This window comes from Tamandua tetradactyla, chromosome 2, assembly GCF_023851605.1.
Source record: "Tamandua tetradactyla isolate mTamTet1 chromosome 2, mTamTet1.pri, whole genome shotgun sequence".
NCBI classification, from domain to species: domain Eukaryota; kingdom Metazoa; phylum Chordata; class Mammalia; order Pilosa; family Myrmecophagidae; genus Tamandua; species Tamandua tetradactyla.
The window spans coordinates 198928292-198949781 of record NC_135328.1 but is presented as its reverse complement, the minus strand read 5'-3'; the positions used below and the strand labels follow the sequence as shown (position 1 = coordinate 198949781).

Here is a 21490-nt window from a genome sequence, read left to right as displayed (position 1 = left end):
CTCAGTTGCTTTTCTTTTCACACTTTTTTTCCCCACAACCCAGGCAATATATGTTTTACACTGTGGCCCAAGATACACATGCTCATTTGTATATACATAGTGAACAAAAGCTTTGTATAATACGTACCCTTGCTACATGTGATGTGCTCTGTTTACCATTCTGATTTATTAGGGAAAAGAAATACTGGTTGTGATCCACTGCATTGATTTCACAACCTGCAGTTTGTGCCCAGGATTAGATGATCTCTCAGACTAGACTAGAGGTTTCCCAAGTCTGCTCGGCTCACAGCATGCTTAGTGTAATTTTTTTCATGGAGTCTTCAAGCCAAAAGAAGTACCTCACGGTTCCATTTATTAAGTGAAGTCCAGACACTTAATAAGTGTTTATGTCCTAAAAAGTTAGTCATCATTTGAAAAAAATACACAGAAATAGGAAGAAGTGATTTTTTATTTAATTCTTACATAACTATTATAATTCTTATAATTACTTACTATAATGGGATCTGTCCACCTGTTTGGACACCATACAACTTCTCAAAGTTTCAAATCAGGATGGACACTGCCATCCTCATTTCTCTTCCACATTGACTTTCACTTGGCTTTGCTCACAGAAACCGCCAAACACCCGGCTTTCCAAAGATGGCCTAATCAAAAGGAATGTAACAAAGTGTGAACTGCCTTAAGCTAGTTGTTCTCTCAGTAGCCAACAGATGCTGAGTATCAAATTTAAAATATCCTACTGTGCTCCCCCTTGAATTTGCTGTGCACCCTAGGGTGCCTTGATGCACAGTTTGGAAACTGTAGTTTCACTACTGAAATTTTGTGATTCTTTTGTTTGTACATTTGGAAAGAGCAAAACTGGGGCCAACAGGGTATGCTGTTTCATGCAAGAGACAGACAGGAAAGAGGTCCTGCCAGAAGCAAAATAGGTGGTGCTATGAAACAGGTTCTGTGGGCTGGCATTATTCCTCCATGTTCCCAAACAGAAGTCTACAAAAGCTCCTTCGAGAAATTTCCAAACCAGACAAGGGAGAGACAATGTTCCAGGCCAAGGGAGTGGTGTGCACAAAGTCCCACATTCCCAGGGACCTTGAGCGATTCCTTTTGGCTGGACTGTAGGGGTGGAGTGGCCCGGGGCTGGAAAGGCAGTCAGATTATGGAAGACTTCTTGCGCTTGGTGAGAGACCATGGGCCTGATCCTGTAGACAAAGAAGTGCCATTAGAAGACCTCCAGGGATGAAGCTAGTTCTCATTTTTTTTCTTTTTTAATTAATAGACTATTTTTTAGAGCAATTTTAGGTTTACAGAAAATTGAGCAGATGGTACATTGACTTATATATCCCTCTTTATTCCTGCTCAGTTTCCTCTGTTACTAACATCTTGCATTGTGTGGTACACATTTGTTATAACTGATGAGCCAATATTGATGCATCATTACTAACTGAAGTCCATAATTAACATTAAGGTTCACTCTCTTTATACAGTTTTGTGGGTTTTGACCCATAATTCATAATGTCATGTATACACCATTACCATGTTATACAGAATAGTTTCACTGCCCTAAAAAAATCCCTTGTGCTCCACTAATTCGTCCCTTCGTTAGCAGCACACACACAAAAATAATAAGGAACGTAAGAATAGATCTAATAAAACATGTAGAAGATCTATATGAGGAAAATTAAAAAATGCTATGAAAAAAATCAGAGATCAAAACAGATGGAGAGATATGCTATGCTCAAGGACCAGAAGGCTCAATTTAGTTAAGATGTGAGTCCTTCCCAACTTTATAGGTTCAATGTGATCCCAATCAGTATCTCAGCAAGTTATTTTTTTGTATCATTAAACTGATTCCTAAAATTTATATGGAAAGGCAAAAGACCCAAATGGCCAACACAATACTGAAGAAGAACAAAGTAGTATTGACACCACACGATTTCAAAACTTACTCTGAGGCCTCAATCATCAAGGCAGTGTAGTATTGGCAAAAGAATACACAAATAGATCAATGGAACAGAACAAACAGCCAGAAACACACCTACACAAATACAGTCAACTGATGTTTGACAAAGGAGCAAAGGCAATTCAACATGAGAAAGGACAGTGTGCAACAAATAATGCTGGAACACTGGACAGCCATGTGGAAAAGATTAATTTAGACACAGACTTTACGCTGTTCACTAGAAAATTAACTCAAAATGGATCATAAACCTAAATGTAAACACACAAAACTATAAATCCTAGAAGATAACATAGGTGAAAATCTAGGTGACCTTGGATTTGGTGAAGAGTTTTTAGATGTAATACCAAAGGCACAGTTCATGAAAGAAAAAATTAAGTTGAACTTCAATAAAATGAAAAACTTCTGCTCTGTGAAAGATACTGTTAAAATGAAAAGACAAGCCACAGACCAGAAGAAAATATATGCAAAACACATATCTGATAAAGTACTTGATTTCAAAATATACAAAGAACTCTTAAATCTCAACAATAAGAAACTAACAGCCCAATTTAAAAGTTGGGCTTATATATTATCTAATCTAAACAGACATCTCACCAAAGAAGATCTAAAGATGGCAAATAAGCACATGAAAGTGATGCTCAACATTATATCATTAGGGAATTGCAAATTTAAAACCACAATGCACCTAAACACCAAACGCTGGCAAGGATGTGGAGCAACAACTCTCATTCATTGCTGAGGGGAATGCAAAATGGGACAGCCACTTTGGAAAAACAGTTTGCAGTTTCTTACAAAGCTAATAAACACTCTCACTATATATGACCCAACAATCATCCTCATAGGTGTAATTTACCCAAATGAGTTGAAAACTTATATCCATGCAAAAACCTGTACACGAATGTTTATGGTATATTCATAATTGCCAAAAACTGAAAGCAACTAAGAACCTGTCCTTCAAAAGGTGAAAGGATAAACTCTGGTCCATCCACATAATGGGGTATTATCCAGCGATAAAAAAAATGAGCCATCAAGCCAAGAAAAGACTTGGAAGAAACTTAAGTGCATTTTGCTTAGCGAAAAAAGCCATACTGAAAAGGCTATGTGCTGTGTGATTCCAGCTAGGAAGTGCTTTCACATCTAAGATTCATCCAAAGCCCTCACTAGTCTTGCTGACAGAAAGGGTGGGGTTCAAATAAGCTCACACAGTGATGGTATGGCAAAATAGACATAACTTGGGACCCCTGTGTTTGTGGTGGGCAGGTGTGGCCCCAGGAGGCCTGCCACCTGTCTCTATGCTTAGGAGCATGCCAAAACAGTTTGCAGAACTTAAAAGGTAATGAGAGAGGGTGGGCCATAGTGGCTCAGCAAGTAGAATTCTCACCTGCCATGCCGGAAAACCGGGTTTGATTCCTGGTGCCTGGCCATGCAAAAAAAAGTGCAACGAGAGATCATCTGGTTCAGAGGTTCTCAGCCCTGAATATACATTGGAGTCATCTAGGATGCTTTAAAAGCTACCAGTGCCCCCCCCCCCCCAGAGATTGTTTTTGTTGGTCTGGAGTGGGACCCAGGTATCCATTATTTTAAGGCCTTGTAGGTTCATTCTACTGTGCAGCCCGAGTGGAGAACCACTGATAGAGCCCTATCTCCGCACTGTACAAGTAAAGAAACAGAGTTCCAGAAAGGGGCAGAAAAAAGCTATGGACTTGCCAAAGGACCCCCAGTGATTTAGAGGCAAAATAGGAGTGGATCCCTGATCTCTGACTCCTAGGTTCAATTCTTTAAAAATCATTTTCTTATAAGTTAACAAATCATGATACTTTTTGAGCTCCTTCTATGTACCGGACACAGAACTGGACACTATTAATGAAAATGCACAGAACAAAGTTCTCTGTCTTCCTGGAGCTTCCAGATTATCTGGAGGATGTGGCATAGTGAATACTGGGGTTGGGTATGGTCCCTGAATATTGAATTTCATTTTGAAACTGCGTTTCCTCCCAGGTACACTATGCAGTTATTTACTGAGTGTCCCACCATGTACCGGGCCTAGAGAAACGAGCATGTCTGGCAGGAGAGGCAGCAGGAGAAAGCATTCTGATGGGCCTGATGGCAGGCATGAGCTCTTCTGCCTTGTTCTTCTCTATCCTGCACCTGACCCATGTCTTTTTTGTTATGTAAAACAGATCCTGGTCCAAATGAGTCTATAGTTTGCACCATCTTCTGGTGATTTATAGACTCTCAGGCTGGTCTCAGAGTTATCACTCTGTGGGTCATTGGGATCAGAACTCCAACTTACAATGTACCTAGATATCAGGCAAGTCCCTGAACCTGGGTTCATTTTCCTCATTTGTAAAATGGGTGTCATCATACCTGCTCTGGTTACCTCATTGCATTACAGTGAGACTCCAAATCATAGTGAGATGTGCATCAAAGTACTTTTTAACAAATGACAACAAAAGAAATAGATGAATAATAAAAATTTTTGTGCATCAAAGGACTTCATCATGAAATTAAAGACGACATACAGAATGGGAAAAAGTATTTGGAAGCCACATTTCCAATAAGGGTTTAATGTCCAGAATATGTAAAGAAATCCTACAACTCAACCACGAAAGGAGAGACCACCCAATTAAGAAATGGTAAAAGACTTGAATAGACATTCCTCCAAATGGCCAAAAAGCGCATAAGAAGATGCTCAACATCCTTCGCCATTAGGGAAATGCAAATCGAAACCACAGTGAGATAACATTTCACCCCACTAGAATGGCTATTATTTTAAAAAAAACAACTACAAGTGTCAAGAGGATGTGAAGAAATAGGAACACTCATACATTGCCAGTGGGAATGTAAAATGGTCCTGCTGCTATAGAAAGCAGTTGGCAGCTCCTTTGAAAGTTAAGTATAGAATTGCCATCTGACCTGGCTAAGTATGTACCCTAAAGAATGGAAGGCAGGGACTCAAACACGTATATTCACACCGATGTTCCTAACAGCATTATTCACAGTTGTCAAAGATGGAAGCAACCCAAGTGTCCAATCAACAGATGAATGGATAAGCAAATTGTGGTATATACATACAGTGGAGTATTACTCAACTGTAAAAAAGGAATGAAGTTCTGATTCCTGCAATAACATGGATGAACCTTAGAGACATCTTGATCAGTGAAACAAGTCAGACACAAAAGGACAAATATTGTATGAGCTTACTGATATGAAATAATTAGATTAAACAAATTCGTAGCGTCAGAAAATGAGTACTGGTTACCAGGGATAGGTAAAGGGAAGTTAATGATTAATTGGTACAGAATTCTGTTTGGGGTGGTAGAAGAGTTTGGGTCATGGGTGGTGGTAGTGATAGTAGAACATGATGAATATTATTAACAGCACTGAATGAAATATTTGAATGTGGTTAAGAAGGAAATTTTTACATTGTATATATGCCACTAAATAAAAATTAAAACAACCGCATAGGACTGTACAACACAAACATGAACCTTGGTGTCCTAGAGCCTGTGGACTATAGTAGTACAATGAAAATAATAGTCTTCGGTTGTAACAGGTACCACACCGATGCAAAGTGTGTGAGGGAGGTATGTGGGAACTCTGTATTTTCTGCATGAGTTTTCTGAAAACCTACAACTTCTATTTAAAAAATTATTTTAAGAAAGTGCTTTTTTAAGTGGTTAAGGGTCCTACAATTGTGACATGGTTTTCACTGCTATAATAGCTAATACTGAGTGTTTACTATGGGTCAAATGTTGTTCAAGTGTAGCCTATCAAACCTCACAAGAACCTACAAGATGTGAATTATTATTTCCCATTTGAGAGATGAGGAACTGATGCCCTGACAGGTTTGGTTTCTTCCCTAGGGTATTACAGCCACTTGTCTCCAGAGGCCACAAGTTTAATCATTATATTTTAATGCCCACTCCCAAATAGAAGACTTAGACTCTAATCCTAGCTCTGCTTTCTGTGATCTTAGGCAAGTTTGCCCATCCATAAAATGGGGTGGAAAAGGAAGTGGTTTTGTGAACTTTGATATCTAAAGGATCAGAGGGTCTGTTCTCAACTGGTTTTTTGCATTGTATTGGCCCATGGATCTCCTCCACATCTTGAAAGACAATTTAGGGCTTAATGGAGAGAGGCCCAATCTCCAGGAGCCAGAGCAGGTAATGATGGCAGTAATGAGGGAGCTGAGCAGAAGGTTGCTGAAGAGAGGACACTGCCCTCCCACAAGCCACACACACAAGCACACGGCTGTTATCGTCCCTGGCTCAGCCCTGCTTCCCTGGATTATTGATTGAAGTGATTCTGCCCTGGAGCCCTTAAAAGAGATCGTCTATGGTCAACAAATAGCTCCTGCAGCATTCCCTGAGCACTTCCTATCTGCCAGGTGCCATGCTGGCTACAGGGACCAATAGATCCAGTCAGTCCCCTTCTCAATGAGTTCACAGTCTCTTGGGGAAACAGACATGTAAACAGCTAATGCTAATGCGGGCTTACATGAATATTCAATAGACAGAAACACAGACTTCGTGCTCTGGAAGCAAAGAGGAGGGAGTATGCTATAAACCTTGAAAGGGGTGTAGGAGAATAGGGGAAGGGCATTCCTGTTGAAGGAACAGTATTAGCAAAGACATGATATGTATGAAGTGCACAGCCTGTTCTCTGACAAGCCAAGAGTCCAGTGAGGCCACCTCTGAGCATGTCCCAAGGTAGGCAGCGAGAGATGGGGCTAGAAGGGAGGTTTGGGCCAGACCACAGGGGCCTTGAATGCCAGAATGAGTAAGATGGTCTGAGACTGGAGATCTGTAAACCCTAAGGGCTTTCCAGTGTAGATCGGGGAGGAGGGGCAGGTAAGAGCTCTCTGAGAAAGTGACATTTAATCTTAGACTTAAAGGACAGTGGAAATTAGCCAGTTTAAGGGAGAGGGGAGCATTCCAGGCAGAGGGAACAGTGTGTGCCAAGTCCCTTAGGTATGAAAGAGCATGGCCCATGAGGGAACTGAAAAAAGGCCAGGGTGACTGTAATATAATGAACATTTTAAAAAGTTAAAATGTTGCAGAGCCTTCTAGACCATGGTGAGATATTTGTGTTTTATCCTAAATTACAGTGGAGAAACATTGTACGTTGTCAGATTAAATGCAATATTTGTGTTAGTCCTGCTGGATTTGTGGCAGGCCTATTACTTTGATTGTGTATTCATCCATAGAGACACCAAATGTTTAAAGGGCACTCACTATCCCTGTGCTAGAATTATGGATTGACAGTGAAGACAGAGGGATGTCTAAGGCAGAACCCTTTTCATAAGCCTGTGATCCCAAAGAGGAGATTAGATCTAAACTACAGTGATGGAATCAAGAAGTAATTTATTCAATGAACACACGCGGTGCACCTCGTCTATTCCACATCCTTTGCTAGATGGCTGGTTGCTGTCCCTCAAGGATCACAGTTTACACACATGGGTCACAGGAGAGGTACAAATGTGCTCAAAGAATTTTGAGTTAGACTCATGTCAGTTGTGGTATCTGGAAGGACTTTTTTAAACATCCATTTATTCAGACATTTAATAAATCAATAAACATTTAATGGGCATCTGCTCACCAGGAACTGTGCTAGCTACTGAGGTCAAGGACCTTACAGTTCCATAGCAGAGACAGACACAACAAAGAAATGCATTACAATATAAGGCACAAAAACAGTCGATTCCAAGGATTTGCTTGGAGGAAAGAGAAAATACAAGACTGCCCAAAAGGTGAAGCTCTCCCACCTTCCTGACTGGATTTGCCCATAACTTCCTTGGATCTGATTTATAGCCCCAGCCTGCCTTCTTGCCTCCCCCGTTTCTCCTGCACACCCCAACAAATCCCGTTTTCTTTATCTTGGCATCCTTTAAAAAGGCAAAAGACTCCCAAGATTTGAGCCTGGCTTCCCCATAACCCTATTATTATGTGGGATCGCAGACAATCAGTTTCCCCGGGCCTCAGTTTTCTCACTTGTACAAGGATGGAATCGGATCGCCTGTAAGGTTTGTGACTTAGCATAGCCAGGAGTCACACTTCCCTGCACAGTATGCTCTGGACAGCCTCTCTGCCTATGCGTGGCTGCACCCATCCCACGCACCACCAGGCAAACATCAGCTCAATATCTTAGCTCAAATATCTTATGGCAAGTGTCCCCTGAAACTACACACACACCCCTCACGCAATATTTAGTCTGTCTTTCCTTTGTCCTACCACTAACACGGTGAGACGCCACAGAATAAAAAAGACAAGGGAGACACATCTAGGTTTGAGTCATGGCCACTACTTCACCTCTCAAGTCTCAGGTTCTCACTTGTAACATAGGGAAAATACCTAATACTCATGTCTAGCAAGTTTATGGAGATTAGAAAAAATGTATGCCAAGTGCTTGCCATCTAAAAAGCATTTAATAAATAGCAGCCACACCACCCCTTTCAGGAACTTTCACTGTATTGAATTATAAAGAGTCTGTCGGTCACCCGCGCTAGATTGTGACCAGCCTGAGGACATCCCTTCTGCTTCCGGTCAGTGAGCCGGTCAGAGGCGGGATGGCAGGCGCAGAGGGGACAGGGCAAGTCGGGCCCAGAGGGACGCGGCTCTTAATTCCCGGGGGGAAGACCAAACGAAGCGGACCTCCCCCCGGGAAGTGACGCCACGGGGGTGAACGGTGCCCGCACCGGGACCGGTCGGAGCGGGGCGCGCGCAGCCATGGCGGAAGCGGAAGGGAGTTCTCCCCTCCTGTTGCCCGCGCCACCACCCACGCCGGGGATGGCGGAAGTGGAGGTGCCGACGGCGGCCGAGACGGACATGAAGCAGTTCCGCGGCTCGAGTGGCGGCGCCATGGACGTTGAGCGGAGCCGTTTCCCCTACTGCGTGGTGTGGACGCCCATCCCCGTGCTCACGTGAGTCTCCTCCGGCGTCCGTGCGGGCACTGAGCGGGGTGGTTAAGGATGGGCCGCAATACGCAGCAGGACTTCCCCTTGATCTCGGCCCACACACCTCGCCCATTCACAAAACCCCCACCACCTTCGCGGTGCCTGTTTCTGCTGACGGATGGGACACGCCCCCCGCTCTCCTTTCACGGGGTCTGATCCGGGAGAAAGACAATTGTAGGATCGGTGGGAAAGGTTGTGTGGCTAGGAAACTCAGGATCTGTGGGCGCATCCTCTTATGAGGAGACACCTTCATTCATTCACTGATTGATTCATTCATTGAGCAAATGCTTCCTACTGATCACAGTATTCTCAAGACACTTCGCTGGGTATGGAAGCAAAAGTGGGATTTTGGTTGGGACCACTCAGGCTCTTGCGATGTCAACATTGGAAAAGACCCCTATAGACTGAGAGTCCGACCGTTTTTTCTCAAAGATAAAGGTGAAGATCATATATCATCTCAGTTGCATAGCGACTTTAGGTCCCAGAGTACCTAAAGCCTGTGGCCGAGGTTCTTTCTGAGACAGGAGAGAAAGCAGGTGCTCCCCAGCACTGTGCTGCCTTTTAAAGGAGAGCTCCTGAGTGGGGGGAGCTGGTTTGCCCTCCTGCTTCCACCATGAGAGCTGATAACAATAACTACTCCTCACAATGCTGAACAGTTTGCCAAACTCACCTCATTTTCTCTGAATTTCACAGCCACTTTCTGAGGTAGGGATTATCTTCTCACATGATGAAGCTGTTCTTTCTGTAATTTCTTGACCAGGTTCAGAGGTCTCATAAGCAGAGGCATCCAAAACTCAGTCCTCTGACTCCATAGTTTTTTCACTCTTTCAACTAAATCTCCTCTTCTGTACCCTGGTAGAATAAATGTGTTCCCTTTGTCAGAAAACAGTCATGTGAGAGTATGGAAAAGGGACAAGTTTTGGCTATATATTGCTGATCCGGAAATAACTTTTGTATTGTATTAAAATACTTTTCTTTTGTATTTTTAAGTGCTTGTGCATTGGTTTAAGAGCATCAACTCTGAATCCTTTAAAAAAATTTAGGAAAGTATGTTCATTTACTCATTCAATACCCTTTTAATGTATTTCCTAAGTGATTCCTGTGTGCCTAGAATAGTTTTAGGTGGTGAATATTACTAGACATTGTGTCGGGTCAGAGGGCTCACCCTCGGGCAGGAGGGGGACAGAAAGAGAAGATCAGCTGACCGCTGTAGTACGTCGCTAACCTAGAGTACATTGCTGACTTGAGAGTTCAGAGCTAGGGACAGATGTGGCGCAAGAGGGGTCATCTGTCCTTGAAGGGGGGATCAGGGAGGAGGGAACTGAATCCAAAGATCTGTCCACCTCCTCAGAGATGTTAATACTTTTGCATGAAAAGTGAGATAGTAGGCGTTGCCGCTAATAACAGCTAGCAATATCCTAGCATTGGATACTTACCCTGTTCTTAGAGGCCAGTGTGAGGCTTTTTCTACCAAGATACTCTACCTCCCCAGATGGAGCTTCATAATTAGTAATTCATTCACTCATTCAATATCTGTTGTGCTAGGTCCTGACTAGACAGTAGTCAGAAAAGCAGCTCTTGGAGGTTCCCTTCATGGAACTTCTAGACTGATGAATTACTTAGCGGTTTTCTTCTCTGGGGCTTTACCCAGCACACGGCTATGCTGTCTCCGGCCTTTATCCTTAATTTACATCACCAGCCACAAGTGGATTGTGGAGTACTGGGCATACCCTAGCCCTTCCACCAGATGAAAGGAGCTAGGTGGAGTGGTCTTGCAATCAGGATCTGAAAAGCCAGATGAGATACTTTTCCATAATTCTGAGTGTCCATCCCACAGCCACTGTGGGTCATCAGCAGTTTGTTCTATGCTAGTCAGCCAGTTGGGTAACTAGTGTTTATTAAATGCCTCATGATAACAATATTAGGCAGCTACCGAGTGCCAGGCAGCAGAAGAAAGCACTTTACAAGAATATTGTATTTAATCCTCACAATAACCCCCATCCTCACTGTCCACCTCTCACAACTAGAAAGATGGGACTGAGTGACCAAGACAAAGTCTTTGCTTTCTTGGAGCTTATGTCCCAGTGCATAGAGACAGCTGTAAACATGTAAGTCAACAAGATCATTTCAGTTAGTTGGAAATACTGTGAAGAAATTAAAGTGGAGTAACGGGATCTGAGGGCCTGGGTTTGTGTGAGTCTTCTCTAGAACGCGCAGTCAGGAAAGACCTCTGAGGAGCTGACAGTTGAGCTAAGGCCTAAACAGTAAGCCAGCTCTGGGAGAAGAATGTTCCAGGCAGAGGGAAGGGCAAATACAAAGAAACTGAGGTGAAAGGATTTGGCCTGTTTGAGGAATCAGAAGTGGACAGTAGCTAGAGAACGGAGTGAGATGAGGTTCAAGAGATAAGCAGATATTTTAGCCCGTTTATAAAGCCTTGAAGAATAATGTTGCAGCTATTTAGTGATATGGAGAGGTGTTCATAACAAAATGCTAAAATAAACAGATTGCAAATAGTATGCGCCACTTTACAGTATGTATGTTTATCTGCTTAGAAAAAATATTCTATTATAAAACAATGCAAACTGTTGGTGAGGTTACAGGATGGTTACCTGTATTGTCATAACTGTATTGTTATAATTTGGATTATTTCCATTTTCAATTTTTTTCATACAAAATGCAAAATCTTTATAATAAAAATAAAGTTTAAAACAACAAGAAAAAAAGAGATAAGCAGGGCCAAACCATTGGAAGGAGTTTGAATTGTGTTAGAAGTCTAATAGGAAGCCATGACTGGGCGTTAAACAGTAATGATGGAATCTAAATTATGTTTTTAAAAGACCACTCAAAGTTTGTTGGTTTGTCCAGAGTGATACCCCGATAATCCCATAGTGATTTGAACAGTGAATAAAAAGTATTTGCAAAGTCCCCTTTGGGGAATGGTGAGAAAGGGGAAAATTAAACTTCCTCAAATTGAATTCTTGATATTCTCACAAGCAATGCAGACAACCAAAGTTATAGGCTGAGCCCCCAATCTTGGGGGTTGTTCATATGAAAATTAACCCACAAGGTACAGGTCAAGCCTACTTAAAATTAGGCCTAAGAGTCACCCCCAAGAGAACCTCTTTTGTTGCTCAGATATAGCCTCTCTCTCCAGCCAACACAACAAGCAAACTCACCACCCTCCCCCTGTCTACGTGGGACATGACTCCCAGAGGTGTGGACCTTCCTGGTAACGTGGGACAGAAATCCTAGAATGAACTGAGACTCAGCATCAAGGGATTGAGAAAACCCCTAGAATGAGCTGAGACTCAGCATCAAGGAATTGAGAAAACCTTCTCAACCAAAAGGGGAAAGAGTGAAATAAGACAAAATAAAGTGTCAATGGCTGAGAGATTCCAACCAGAGTCGAAAGGTTATCCTGGAGGTTATTCTTACGCATTAAATAGATATCACCTTGTTAGTCAAGATGTAATGGAGAGGCTGGAGGGAACTGCCTGAAAATGTAGAGCTGTGTTCCAGTAGCCATGTTTCTTGAAGATGATTGTATAAATGATATAGCTTTCACAGTGTGACTGTGTGATTGTAAAAACCTTGTGTCTGATGTTTCTTTTACCTACCTTATCAACAGATGAGTAAAACATGGATAAAAATAAATAATAGGGGGAACAAATGTTAAAATAAATTTAGATTGAAATGCTAGTGATCAGTGAAGGGGAGGCGTAAGGGGTATGGGCTGTATGAATTTTTTTCTGTTTTCTTTTTATTTCTTTTTCTGAATAGATGCAAATGTTCTGGGAAATGATCATGATGATGAATATGCAACTATGTAATGATATTGTGAATTACTAATTATGTATGTCAAAAGTTAAGAATGTTTGCATTTCTTTGGGGTTTATTGGTATTTTTTTTTTTAATTTTAATTAATTAAAAAAAAAAAAAAGACCACTCAAGCCCGCCATCCTCTCAGGTACTCAGGTTGCATGCTGGGAGATCTCTAACCTGTCAATCATAAAACTGCTCAGTCTTCTTTTTAAATATCTTTTGAGTCCATTGGCTTCTCACCATCCTACTGCCAATACTCTAGTGAAGGCCATCATCACCTCCTGCTAGGATTACTGTAATAGCCTCCTTCCTTCTCTCTATTGCCTCCACCCCTCCTCTTCACCCCACTTTCCTATATGCCCATCCCATTCTCCAAACACATGCCAACACTTTGCTGCCTGGGAATTTGTTTTCTGCTTGTTGATACCATCATTTCACAGGTCAAGGTTGAAAGCCATCTCTGTGAAGTCTTTGCTGACCCTGCCCCAGCCCCATGTAGTACCTTCCTTGAGCTGCACCTCTAGATTTTGTCTCCGCTTCTCTTGGAGTGCAGGCCGAGGTGGCCTCTCAGCCCTGAGACCAAGACCTGGCCACTGGCCTGTGAGCCCTTGTTAAACATGGACCTGAAGAGCCATGGTTCTCAAACCACCGACAGACTTGGGTTTCCTGTGTGTTTTGCATATTAGGGCCCATCTAAGATTTGGTTTTTAAAAAATGCTCATGGCTCAAAAAAAATTTTTTTTTTGGTTCCTGGCACACACCATATTTTTTTCCTGATCTCTACCCTTGCAACTTTCTCTTTCACACACAGACTGAATTAAATGCCCCCCTTTCCACTTTTTAAATGGGATATAACTACTAAACCATCAAGTGCGTTAAGTGTTACCGGTAGCACTCCGTGAATTTTTGCATGTGTGTACAGTCATGGAGCTGCCACCCCAGGCAAGATGGAAAACACTTACAGAACCCAAACCTTTCTCCCCCGCCCAGTCAGTTCACCACAGCCATGGATTTGTTTTGCCTTTTCTTGAACTTTTTATAAACAAAATTATATGTTCTGTACTCTTGTACAGAACTTCTTTCTTTTCTTCTTTCGCTTTGCCTTATGGTGGTGAGAGTCTATGCTGTGCGTAGTAGAAGTTTGTTCTTTTTCATTATTCTGTAGTATTTTGTTGTATGACTATATGACAATTTCTTTTTTTATTAATTTTTTAATTTTTAAAAAATATAACATATGCAAACATTCTTAACTTTTGATCATTCCATTCTACATATATAATACAGTAATTCATGTCATCACATAGTTGCATATTCATCATCATGATCATTTCTTAGAACATTTGCATCAATTCAGGAAAAGAAATAAAAAGAAAACAAAAAAAAAACATACATACCATATCCCTTACTCCTCCCTTTCATTGAACACTAGCATTTCAATCTAAATTTATTTTAACATTTGTTCCCCCTATTATTTATTTTTATCCCATATGTTTTACTCGTCTATTGATAAGGTAGATAAAAGGAGCATCGGACACAGGTTTTCACAATCACACAGTCACATTGTGAAAGCTATATCATACAATCATCTTCAAGAAACATGGCTACTGGAACACAGCTCTACATTTTCAGGCAGTTCTCTCCAGCCTCTCCATTACATCTTGACTGACAAGGTGCTATCTATTTAATGTGTAAGAATAACCTCCAGGATAACCTCTCAACTCTGTTTAGAATCTCTCAGCCATTGGCACTTTATTTTGTCTCATTTCACTCTTCCCCCTTTTGGTCGAGAAGGTTTTCTCAATTCCTTGATGCTGAGTCTCAGTTCATTCTAGGATTTCTGTCCCATGTTGCCAAGAAGGTCCACACCCCTGGGAGTCATGATGACAATTTATTTTTTGTCATATGACTGTTGTTGGACACTTGGGTTATTTCTAGTTATTTTCTCATCAAGTTATTGAGAAATAACTATCATACAATAAAAGGCACACATTTTAATTGTACCATCCTTTGAATTTTGACAAATGTTTCCAGTTTATTTTTTTCCTTTTCTTTTTTTGGGTGTATGGTTCAGGAATCGAACCTAGGTCTCCAGCATGGCAGGCAAGCATTCTACCACTGAGCCACCCATGTTATTTTGAATAAAGGTGCTGTGCTCATTCTTGTGGACAGAACATTCATTTCTGTTGGGCGTGTTCTCAGAAGTGGAATTGCTGGGGCGTAAAGTATATTGTCAAACTGTTTTCCAAAGTTGTAGAAACAATTTATCCTCCCACCAGCAGTGAATGAGAGTTCTGTTTGATCCTCATCCTCACCCCACCTTGATGTTTTCAGTCCTATGAGTTATTGCCATTCTGGTGGGGTGCCGTGGCACCGTATGCTGTTAGTTTGTAGATGCCTTCTTTTTGGGTTTCTCCAGCCCCTCTGGACCATCCTCCTCACAGCACACTCATCACACAGCGTTACAGCCATGCTCCCATGCTGTATGGCATGTCTCCAGTGTCTTGCTGCCTGGGTGAAAGAAGCCCTAAGCTCAGCCCCGTCTCTGTTCTTCTTTTGCAGGTGGTTTTTCCCCATCATTGGCCACATGGGAATCTGCACATCCACAGGAGTCATTCGTGATTTTGCCGGCCCCTACTTTGTCTCGGTGAGTCCCCAGTCTCACTCGGTGAGAATACCAAGGCTTTATAGAAGGCTTGCCTGTCTTGCTTGCAGGCAGGTTTTCCCCAGGAGACCCAGAGAATGCAAATAATACTCAGTCCCGGTCCTGGCCCTCTGCTTCTCACCAGTGTTTGGCCCCTTTCCCCTTCTCTTGCCTCCAGAACAGACCAGGAGGGCAATGTGACTGAAAGGATTCTTAAGTAACTGACCCAGTCCTTTGCCTCCATCTCTGGGGTACCAAGACATGGGTAAGGGTTAGAGGCAAGAGCGGAGAGTCAGACCACCCAGGAACCACATCTCTGGACTTTCAGAAGGTGGGAGTCACAAGGTAGTGGTTGAAGGGAGGCTGACTTGGTTCTCTGGGTGTAGCTGTGGAAAAGAGGGAGTGGGGCTTCTAGAATGAACCAGCTTGTGTTCCAGGTCTGTCCCCTGGGGTTGTGACCAAGACTGAGCCATTATGCTCACTCAGATGCATCATCCTGCCTCATTCCAGTTTGCTACTTCATTCCAGGCTAGAGTAGAGGGGTGTGGTGGCCAACCCTTTTTTTTAATTGATTTATTTATTAATTAAGAAAAATTAACAACAAACAAACAAAAACATTAACATATCATTCCGTTCTACATATATAATCAGTAATTCTCAATATCATCACATAGTTGCATATTTATCATTTCTTAGAACATTTGCATCAATTCAGAAAAAGAAAAAGACAGCAGAAAAAGAAATAAAACGATAACAGAAAAAAAAAGATTATACATACCATACCCCTTACCCTCGCTTTCATTGATCACTAGCATTTCAAACTAAATTTATTTTAACATTTGTTCCCCCTATTATTTATTTTTATTCCATATGTTCTACTCGTCTGTTGACAAGGTAGATAAAAGGAGCATCAGACACAAGGTTTTCACAATCACACAGTCACATTGTGAAAGCTGTATCATTATACAATCATTGTCAAGAAACATGGCTACTGGAACACAGCTCTACATTTTCAGGCAGCTCCCTCCAGCCTCTCCACTACATCTTGACTAACAAGGTGATATCTACTTAATGGGTAAGAGTAACTTCCAGGATAACCTCTCAACTCTGTTTGGAATCTCTCAGCTATTGACACTTTGTGTCATTTCACTCTTCTCCCTTTTGGTCGAGAAGGTTTTCTCAATCCCTTGATGCTGAGTCTCAGCTCATTCTAGGATTTCTGTCCCACGTTGCCAGGAAGATCCACACCCCTGGGAGTCATGTCCCATGTAGACAGGGGGAGGGTGGTGAGTTTGCTTGTTGTGTTGGCTGGAGAGAGAGGCCACATCTGAGCAACAAAAGAGGCTCTCTTGGGGGTGACTCTTATGGCCATCCCTTTTTATATTAATAGTCATTATGATCTGCACTTAAAATACACTCTGCACTTAAAAATACTTTCCATTATTTTCCCCATCATGTCTTTTTTATGATAATTAAGATTTTGCTGCATGTAAGACACTACTCGGGAGCCACCTCTTTGACCAGCTCTTTCAGAAAATTCTGAACCCAGAATCTGTCTCCGTCTAACTCCTGCCAACTCTCCATCTAACTCTTTTGTTGTGAGCCTAGGACTTTGCTGAAATGTCTCCCTCATAGGAAGCTCTGCTCTGAATGCAGTTGGACTGCTGGTATACCCCAGTTGCAGGAATGGGCTCTGTGGGTACCATTGTTGGGTTGGGAGATCAAGGGGCTGTTATCATTTATACCACAAAGGAAGCCACCTCCATGGTCAAAGATCAAAAAAGATTGACCACAGAACTTTGAGAAAATGAGGCCAGAGAGCATGAGAGAACCATCTGGAAACCACTCAGAGGGCCATCTGGGGTGGAACTTGGAGCCTAGCTCATTGGTCTCCCAATATGGTGTTCCATGCGCTCCTACACAGCTTGATGGCCACAGAAAAGCTGCCCTTTGGACTTTAGATCCTGCTTCAAGCAGGGCCCATGCCCCTGCCTCACTTCGGCCCACCCCTGACTGACCTCCTTCTAAGTTACTGCACTTCAACCAGTGGCCCAGGTCTGTCTTCCAGGCTGGATTTGGGTTCCCCACTGACCTCTGCTCTTGTCCCTCACAGGAAGACAACATGGCCTTTGGGAAGCCTGCCAAGTAAGTGATAAACACTCTTGTGACTGGCCGTAGGGCCAGGTTCCTCCTGACTGGAGTAGCAGGCCAGGCCTTCTGGGGCATAGTAGGAGCCAGCACCCTGGGGACAAGGTGTGAAGGGGAGGGACAGGCAGGAAGCCACCAGAGCAGAGTAGTGCTGGACTCTGGGCTAGGTCTTTTACCCATAGACCATCTAGACCTTGCCCCGGCTCTGCCAGGCCATATTTTCAGGTCCATTAGGAATGTGAAGCAAGGGAAGTGAACACACGGTTCATTTCATTTCTTCATGGAAGTGGCTGAGCTGGGACTCAAACCCAGGTCTGTCTTACTCCAAAACCTAGATACTTTCTCCTACACTTGAGGGAGGTGAAGAAGCCATTTAAGATATAAAGATTTGGAACCTTCTGCTGGAAAATTCTGGTTGGAGAGAACAAAAGCAGTTCAGGCCCTCTGGGAGCTATGGCTGGTCTGGGAATTTTGGTCTTTGCTTCTCTGTCTTGGGGACCCACCTTGGCTGTGGGCCTGGTGATAACCCCTCAGTCATCAGTATGCTCCAAACAGCATCAGGTGTTCTTTGCCTAAGAGGGGCAGACAGGGAACTCTTCTCTTCCAGAAGAGTTCATGATCCACAGAGAGCACCCTGGAGTAGGGCTCCCCTATTCCTGCTCTGACTTCTCAGGCAGGTAGAAATGTGGTCCAAGGGCCCCAGGCTGGGTATTTATTGCCAGGATGCCTTCTGAGGACAGTTTGAAGGGCACCTGTTTCCAGGCAGTTGCCCCTGAACGTTCCCAGTCCAGGCCACCATCGTTTCTCACTGGTCACTCTAGACTCCTCTGCCAAGCTGTTCCCCACAGCCAGGGGGCGCTCTGACCTCAACACTGCCTGACTCGAACCCTTTGGGGCACTCCATTGCTTGGAACAGCATTTCTCTTCTAGTTGACCTTTAATTCCACTGTCTTCTCTCCCACTCACTCCATCGGGAAGACCCTGGGGAGAATGCTTGCTGACAGGTAACTCTTTAGTGTGACATTCAAGTCCCCTCCATCTGCATCTCTAGCCCTGCCTTTCAGAAATCCCTCACCCTGGTACACGCTGCCTTCTCACACCCCTCACCTGGGTTAGTTTCATCTCCTGCCTAGGATCTACCATGGCACTGGATGCATCACACTGTATTGAAAGTGTCTATGACACTCTCCCTGGAGCTGGTTGACCCCTGCAGTGCCAGCACCCAGGTCAGGGCCGGATGCAGGACTGGCATCAAGGAGCTTTTGTGGAGCTTAGTTGCCGAAGGAAGCAGAGCCAGTGCCCAGAACCGCTTTCTCCTCAGGTACTGGAAGTTGGACCCCGCTCAGGTGTACGCTAGCGGACCCAACGCGTGGGACACAGCTGTACACGATGCCTCTGAGGAATACAAGCACCGTATGGTAGGTGGGCTGGGCCGGGGCAGGCATTCTCGTGGGGTCAGGGTGGAAAACCTGCAGCCCAACTAATCCAGTCCTTCATGTTCCCCCAGCACAATCTCTGCTGCGACAACTGCCACTCACATGTGGCACTGGCTCTGAACTTGATGCGCTACAACAACAGCACCAACTGGAACATGGTGACTCTCTGCTTCTTCTGCCTGCTCTATGGGAAATATGTCAGGTGAGCTGCCCTCTTCCCTCCCCATGCTGCCTTCTTCCAGCCATGGTGCTGTGCTAACTCCCACCATCCCCTTCCCATCTAGCAGCTCCCTCATGAGGACTGTAAGCAGGGAGTACTCCTGCTCCTCTTCCTAGAGACTTCTCCCCAAAAGCAAGGGCAACTATGGATGGAGCCATTGAAGCCCAGCAGCGATGAGCATGTCTCCTGTTCCAACCCAGTGACATGTCAACAAATCTCCACCAGGAGCCTGCATAGCCCCTGCCTGGGGTGATTGGGGGGTCTCCGTGGTAGATGCCAGGCAACCATTCCCTTCGTTAACCAAGTTTGAGGGTGAGGGAGTAGTTCCAGGGGCTTCTTAGGAGGAACAACCACATCATGGGCCGCTGGAGGGACAGGGCACTGGGCTACACTCCTGCCCACCCGTGCCTGCCTACCTGTGCTCTCTTCTCCCTCCTCTCTCAGTGTCGGGGCCTTCGTGAAAACCTGGCTGCCCTTCATCCTCCTCCTGGGCATCATCTTAACTATCAGCCTGGTCCTGAACCTGCGGTGATGGCTCTGAACCCACCAGTCTCCTGAGGAGGCCACCACTCCTTTTGGTTCTAGATTCTTTCTCCTTACCCCTAAAGGCAGGGATGGGCCTGCTGTTTTCCACCTGGGTCTCTGGGCTAGGTGGGATGGGATGGGGGCTAAGGAGAAGCATGGGGTGGGGATGTTTGCACATGCGTCCCATTGACCACTCAGCAGTTCCTTGTCCCCTCCTCCCCAGGCTTGCGACTCCACCCTTGAGGTACTCTCATTGTTTGTCTGTTGGGTAAGCCTTATCTTCCCCTCTGTAATGTCCCTCTTGCCCCAGCCAGGCCCTGCAGATCAGGCCTGCCACTGCCTGCTGGGCTCCTTTTGCCTCAGCCCCTTTGGTACATCAGATCCTATTCTTGGGTCCAGTGCCTGGTGGGGAGAGGGGAGGGCATTTGGACCCACAAGACAAGGCAGGACACCTCCTGCCATTTGCTCTGGTCCCAGCTGAGGGGGGTATAGATGGTACCTAAGAAGTCTTCATAAGCTAAGCTGCCCTGGGATCTTCACCAATGGCTTCTGGAATGGTCCAGAGGGGCTGGACACAAATACCTTCCCCCACACCCAGATGTTTACTAGAAGTTGTTTACTAGGGGTAACATGTGCCCCATCTCTTGGCATTTTCTAGGCCCTGCAGCCCCTTACTCCCACTCTCAAGGCCTCCCTGCCCTTGGGCCCGTATCCCCCTGCAGTTTGGGGCTTAAGCCACCCCAGCCGGGCCAGAACACCATAAGCCACACTTGGCCCAGCCCCAGGGGTGGCCCACGGTAGTGATCACACCCTTTGGATCCAAGATACAGCAGCCTGTCAGAGCAGCCCGTGCCATCAGGGAGTTGGAGGGAGGCTGTTTCCACCCACCTGGCTACAGCTCCTCCTTATCTTTAAGTTATCAAAAAGGGCCCTGTGCTGTCCACCTCATTCCCCTTTCCCACAGGCCCCTATGTGAGGGGCTCCCTGGATGGGACAATAAAGAGTTTTGATTCCACGTGGTGTTCTGTCATTATTTTCTCCTTCTCTGCAGTCCGCTAGTCCCTTTGGCTCATAGCTCCTTAGTGTCCTTGGCCACCTTCACCCCCTGGCAAGGGGTCTGGTTGAGTCGCCTTCATTACCTGGGGCTTGCAGAGACGCCAGCCTCCCTCAGGTACGTCCTGCTTCTGTGCCCAGGCTGTGGGGTACCACCCTTCTCTTTCCATGTCCACCATTCCTTTGCTTTCTCCTTGAGGCAAGCAGGTATTGAAACCCCACCCATAGTCCCTGTTGGGAAGAACTTGGCGGTAGGGTGGGGAGTTGGGGCTAAAGAGGCCTGCGCTTTAACTAGGCAGATCACACCCTTGGGCCCATCCCCCTCAAGCAGGCACACGGTTTGGTATAAGCCAAGTCCCTGGTCCTGTCACATCATCCAGGTTACCAGGCAGAACCTTGTGGTCACATCACGGCCCTGCTCCGCAGCACCGCCAGGCCTCCACCCTTCAAGGCCTTCCATGGTCAAACCATGCCTCCAGCCTTGCAGCTTTTTGCACACTCTGCTTTCCAGCTCTGGTCCTTTGCTTTTCTCCTCTTGAAGTCGTGGCATTTCTTCCCAAGGCCCAACTTAAAAGCCCCCTTCTCAATGAATCTTTTTCAACTCTGCTGTTGTGCCACATGTCTGCCAGTTGAACTAGCCCAGGGTTTTGTCTCTGACTGCCCTGAGGCCCTCGTGCTCATCCTGAGGCCAGGCTCTAGCTGCTGGCCACTGGGGTCCCAGATTGAGGTC

The 21490-nt window shown here is 44.7% G+C and overlaps 1 protein-coding gene across 3 annotated transcripts; it reads left to right on the top strand.

The window, feature by feature from the left end:
- The first annotated feature begins 8647 nt into the window (after nucleotides 1-8647).
- Nucleotides 8648-20722, top strand: TMEM222 (transmembrane protein 222). Of its 3 annotated transcripts, none has more exons than XM_077150673.1 (6): nucleotides 8648-8882; nucleotides 15297-15381; nucleotides 17492-17523; nucleotides 18848-18944; nucleotides 19034-19164; nucleotides 19250-19620. In XM_077150673.1, the coding sequence occupies exons 1-6, from the start codon at nucleotides 8689-8691 to the stop codon at nucleotides 19296-19298; spliced, it is 588 nt and encodes a 195-aa protein (XP_077006788.1). In that variant the 5' UTR covers nucleotides 8648-8688; the 3' UTR covers nucleotides 19299-19620. The 3 variants fall into 3 exon arrangements, with proteins under 3 accessions (XP_077006788.1, XP_077006787.1, XP_077006786.1); XM_077150672.1 differs by having other exon boundaries at nucleotides 19247-19620; XM_077150671.1 differs by lacking the exon at nucleotides 19250-19620 and adding an exon at nucleotides 19627-20722 and having other exon boundaries at nucleotides 8654-8882.
- Nucleotides 20723-21490: the final 768 nt, after the last annotated feature.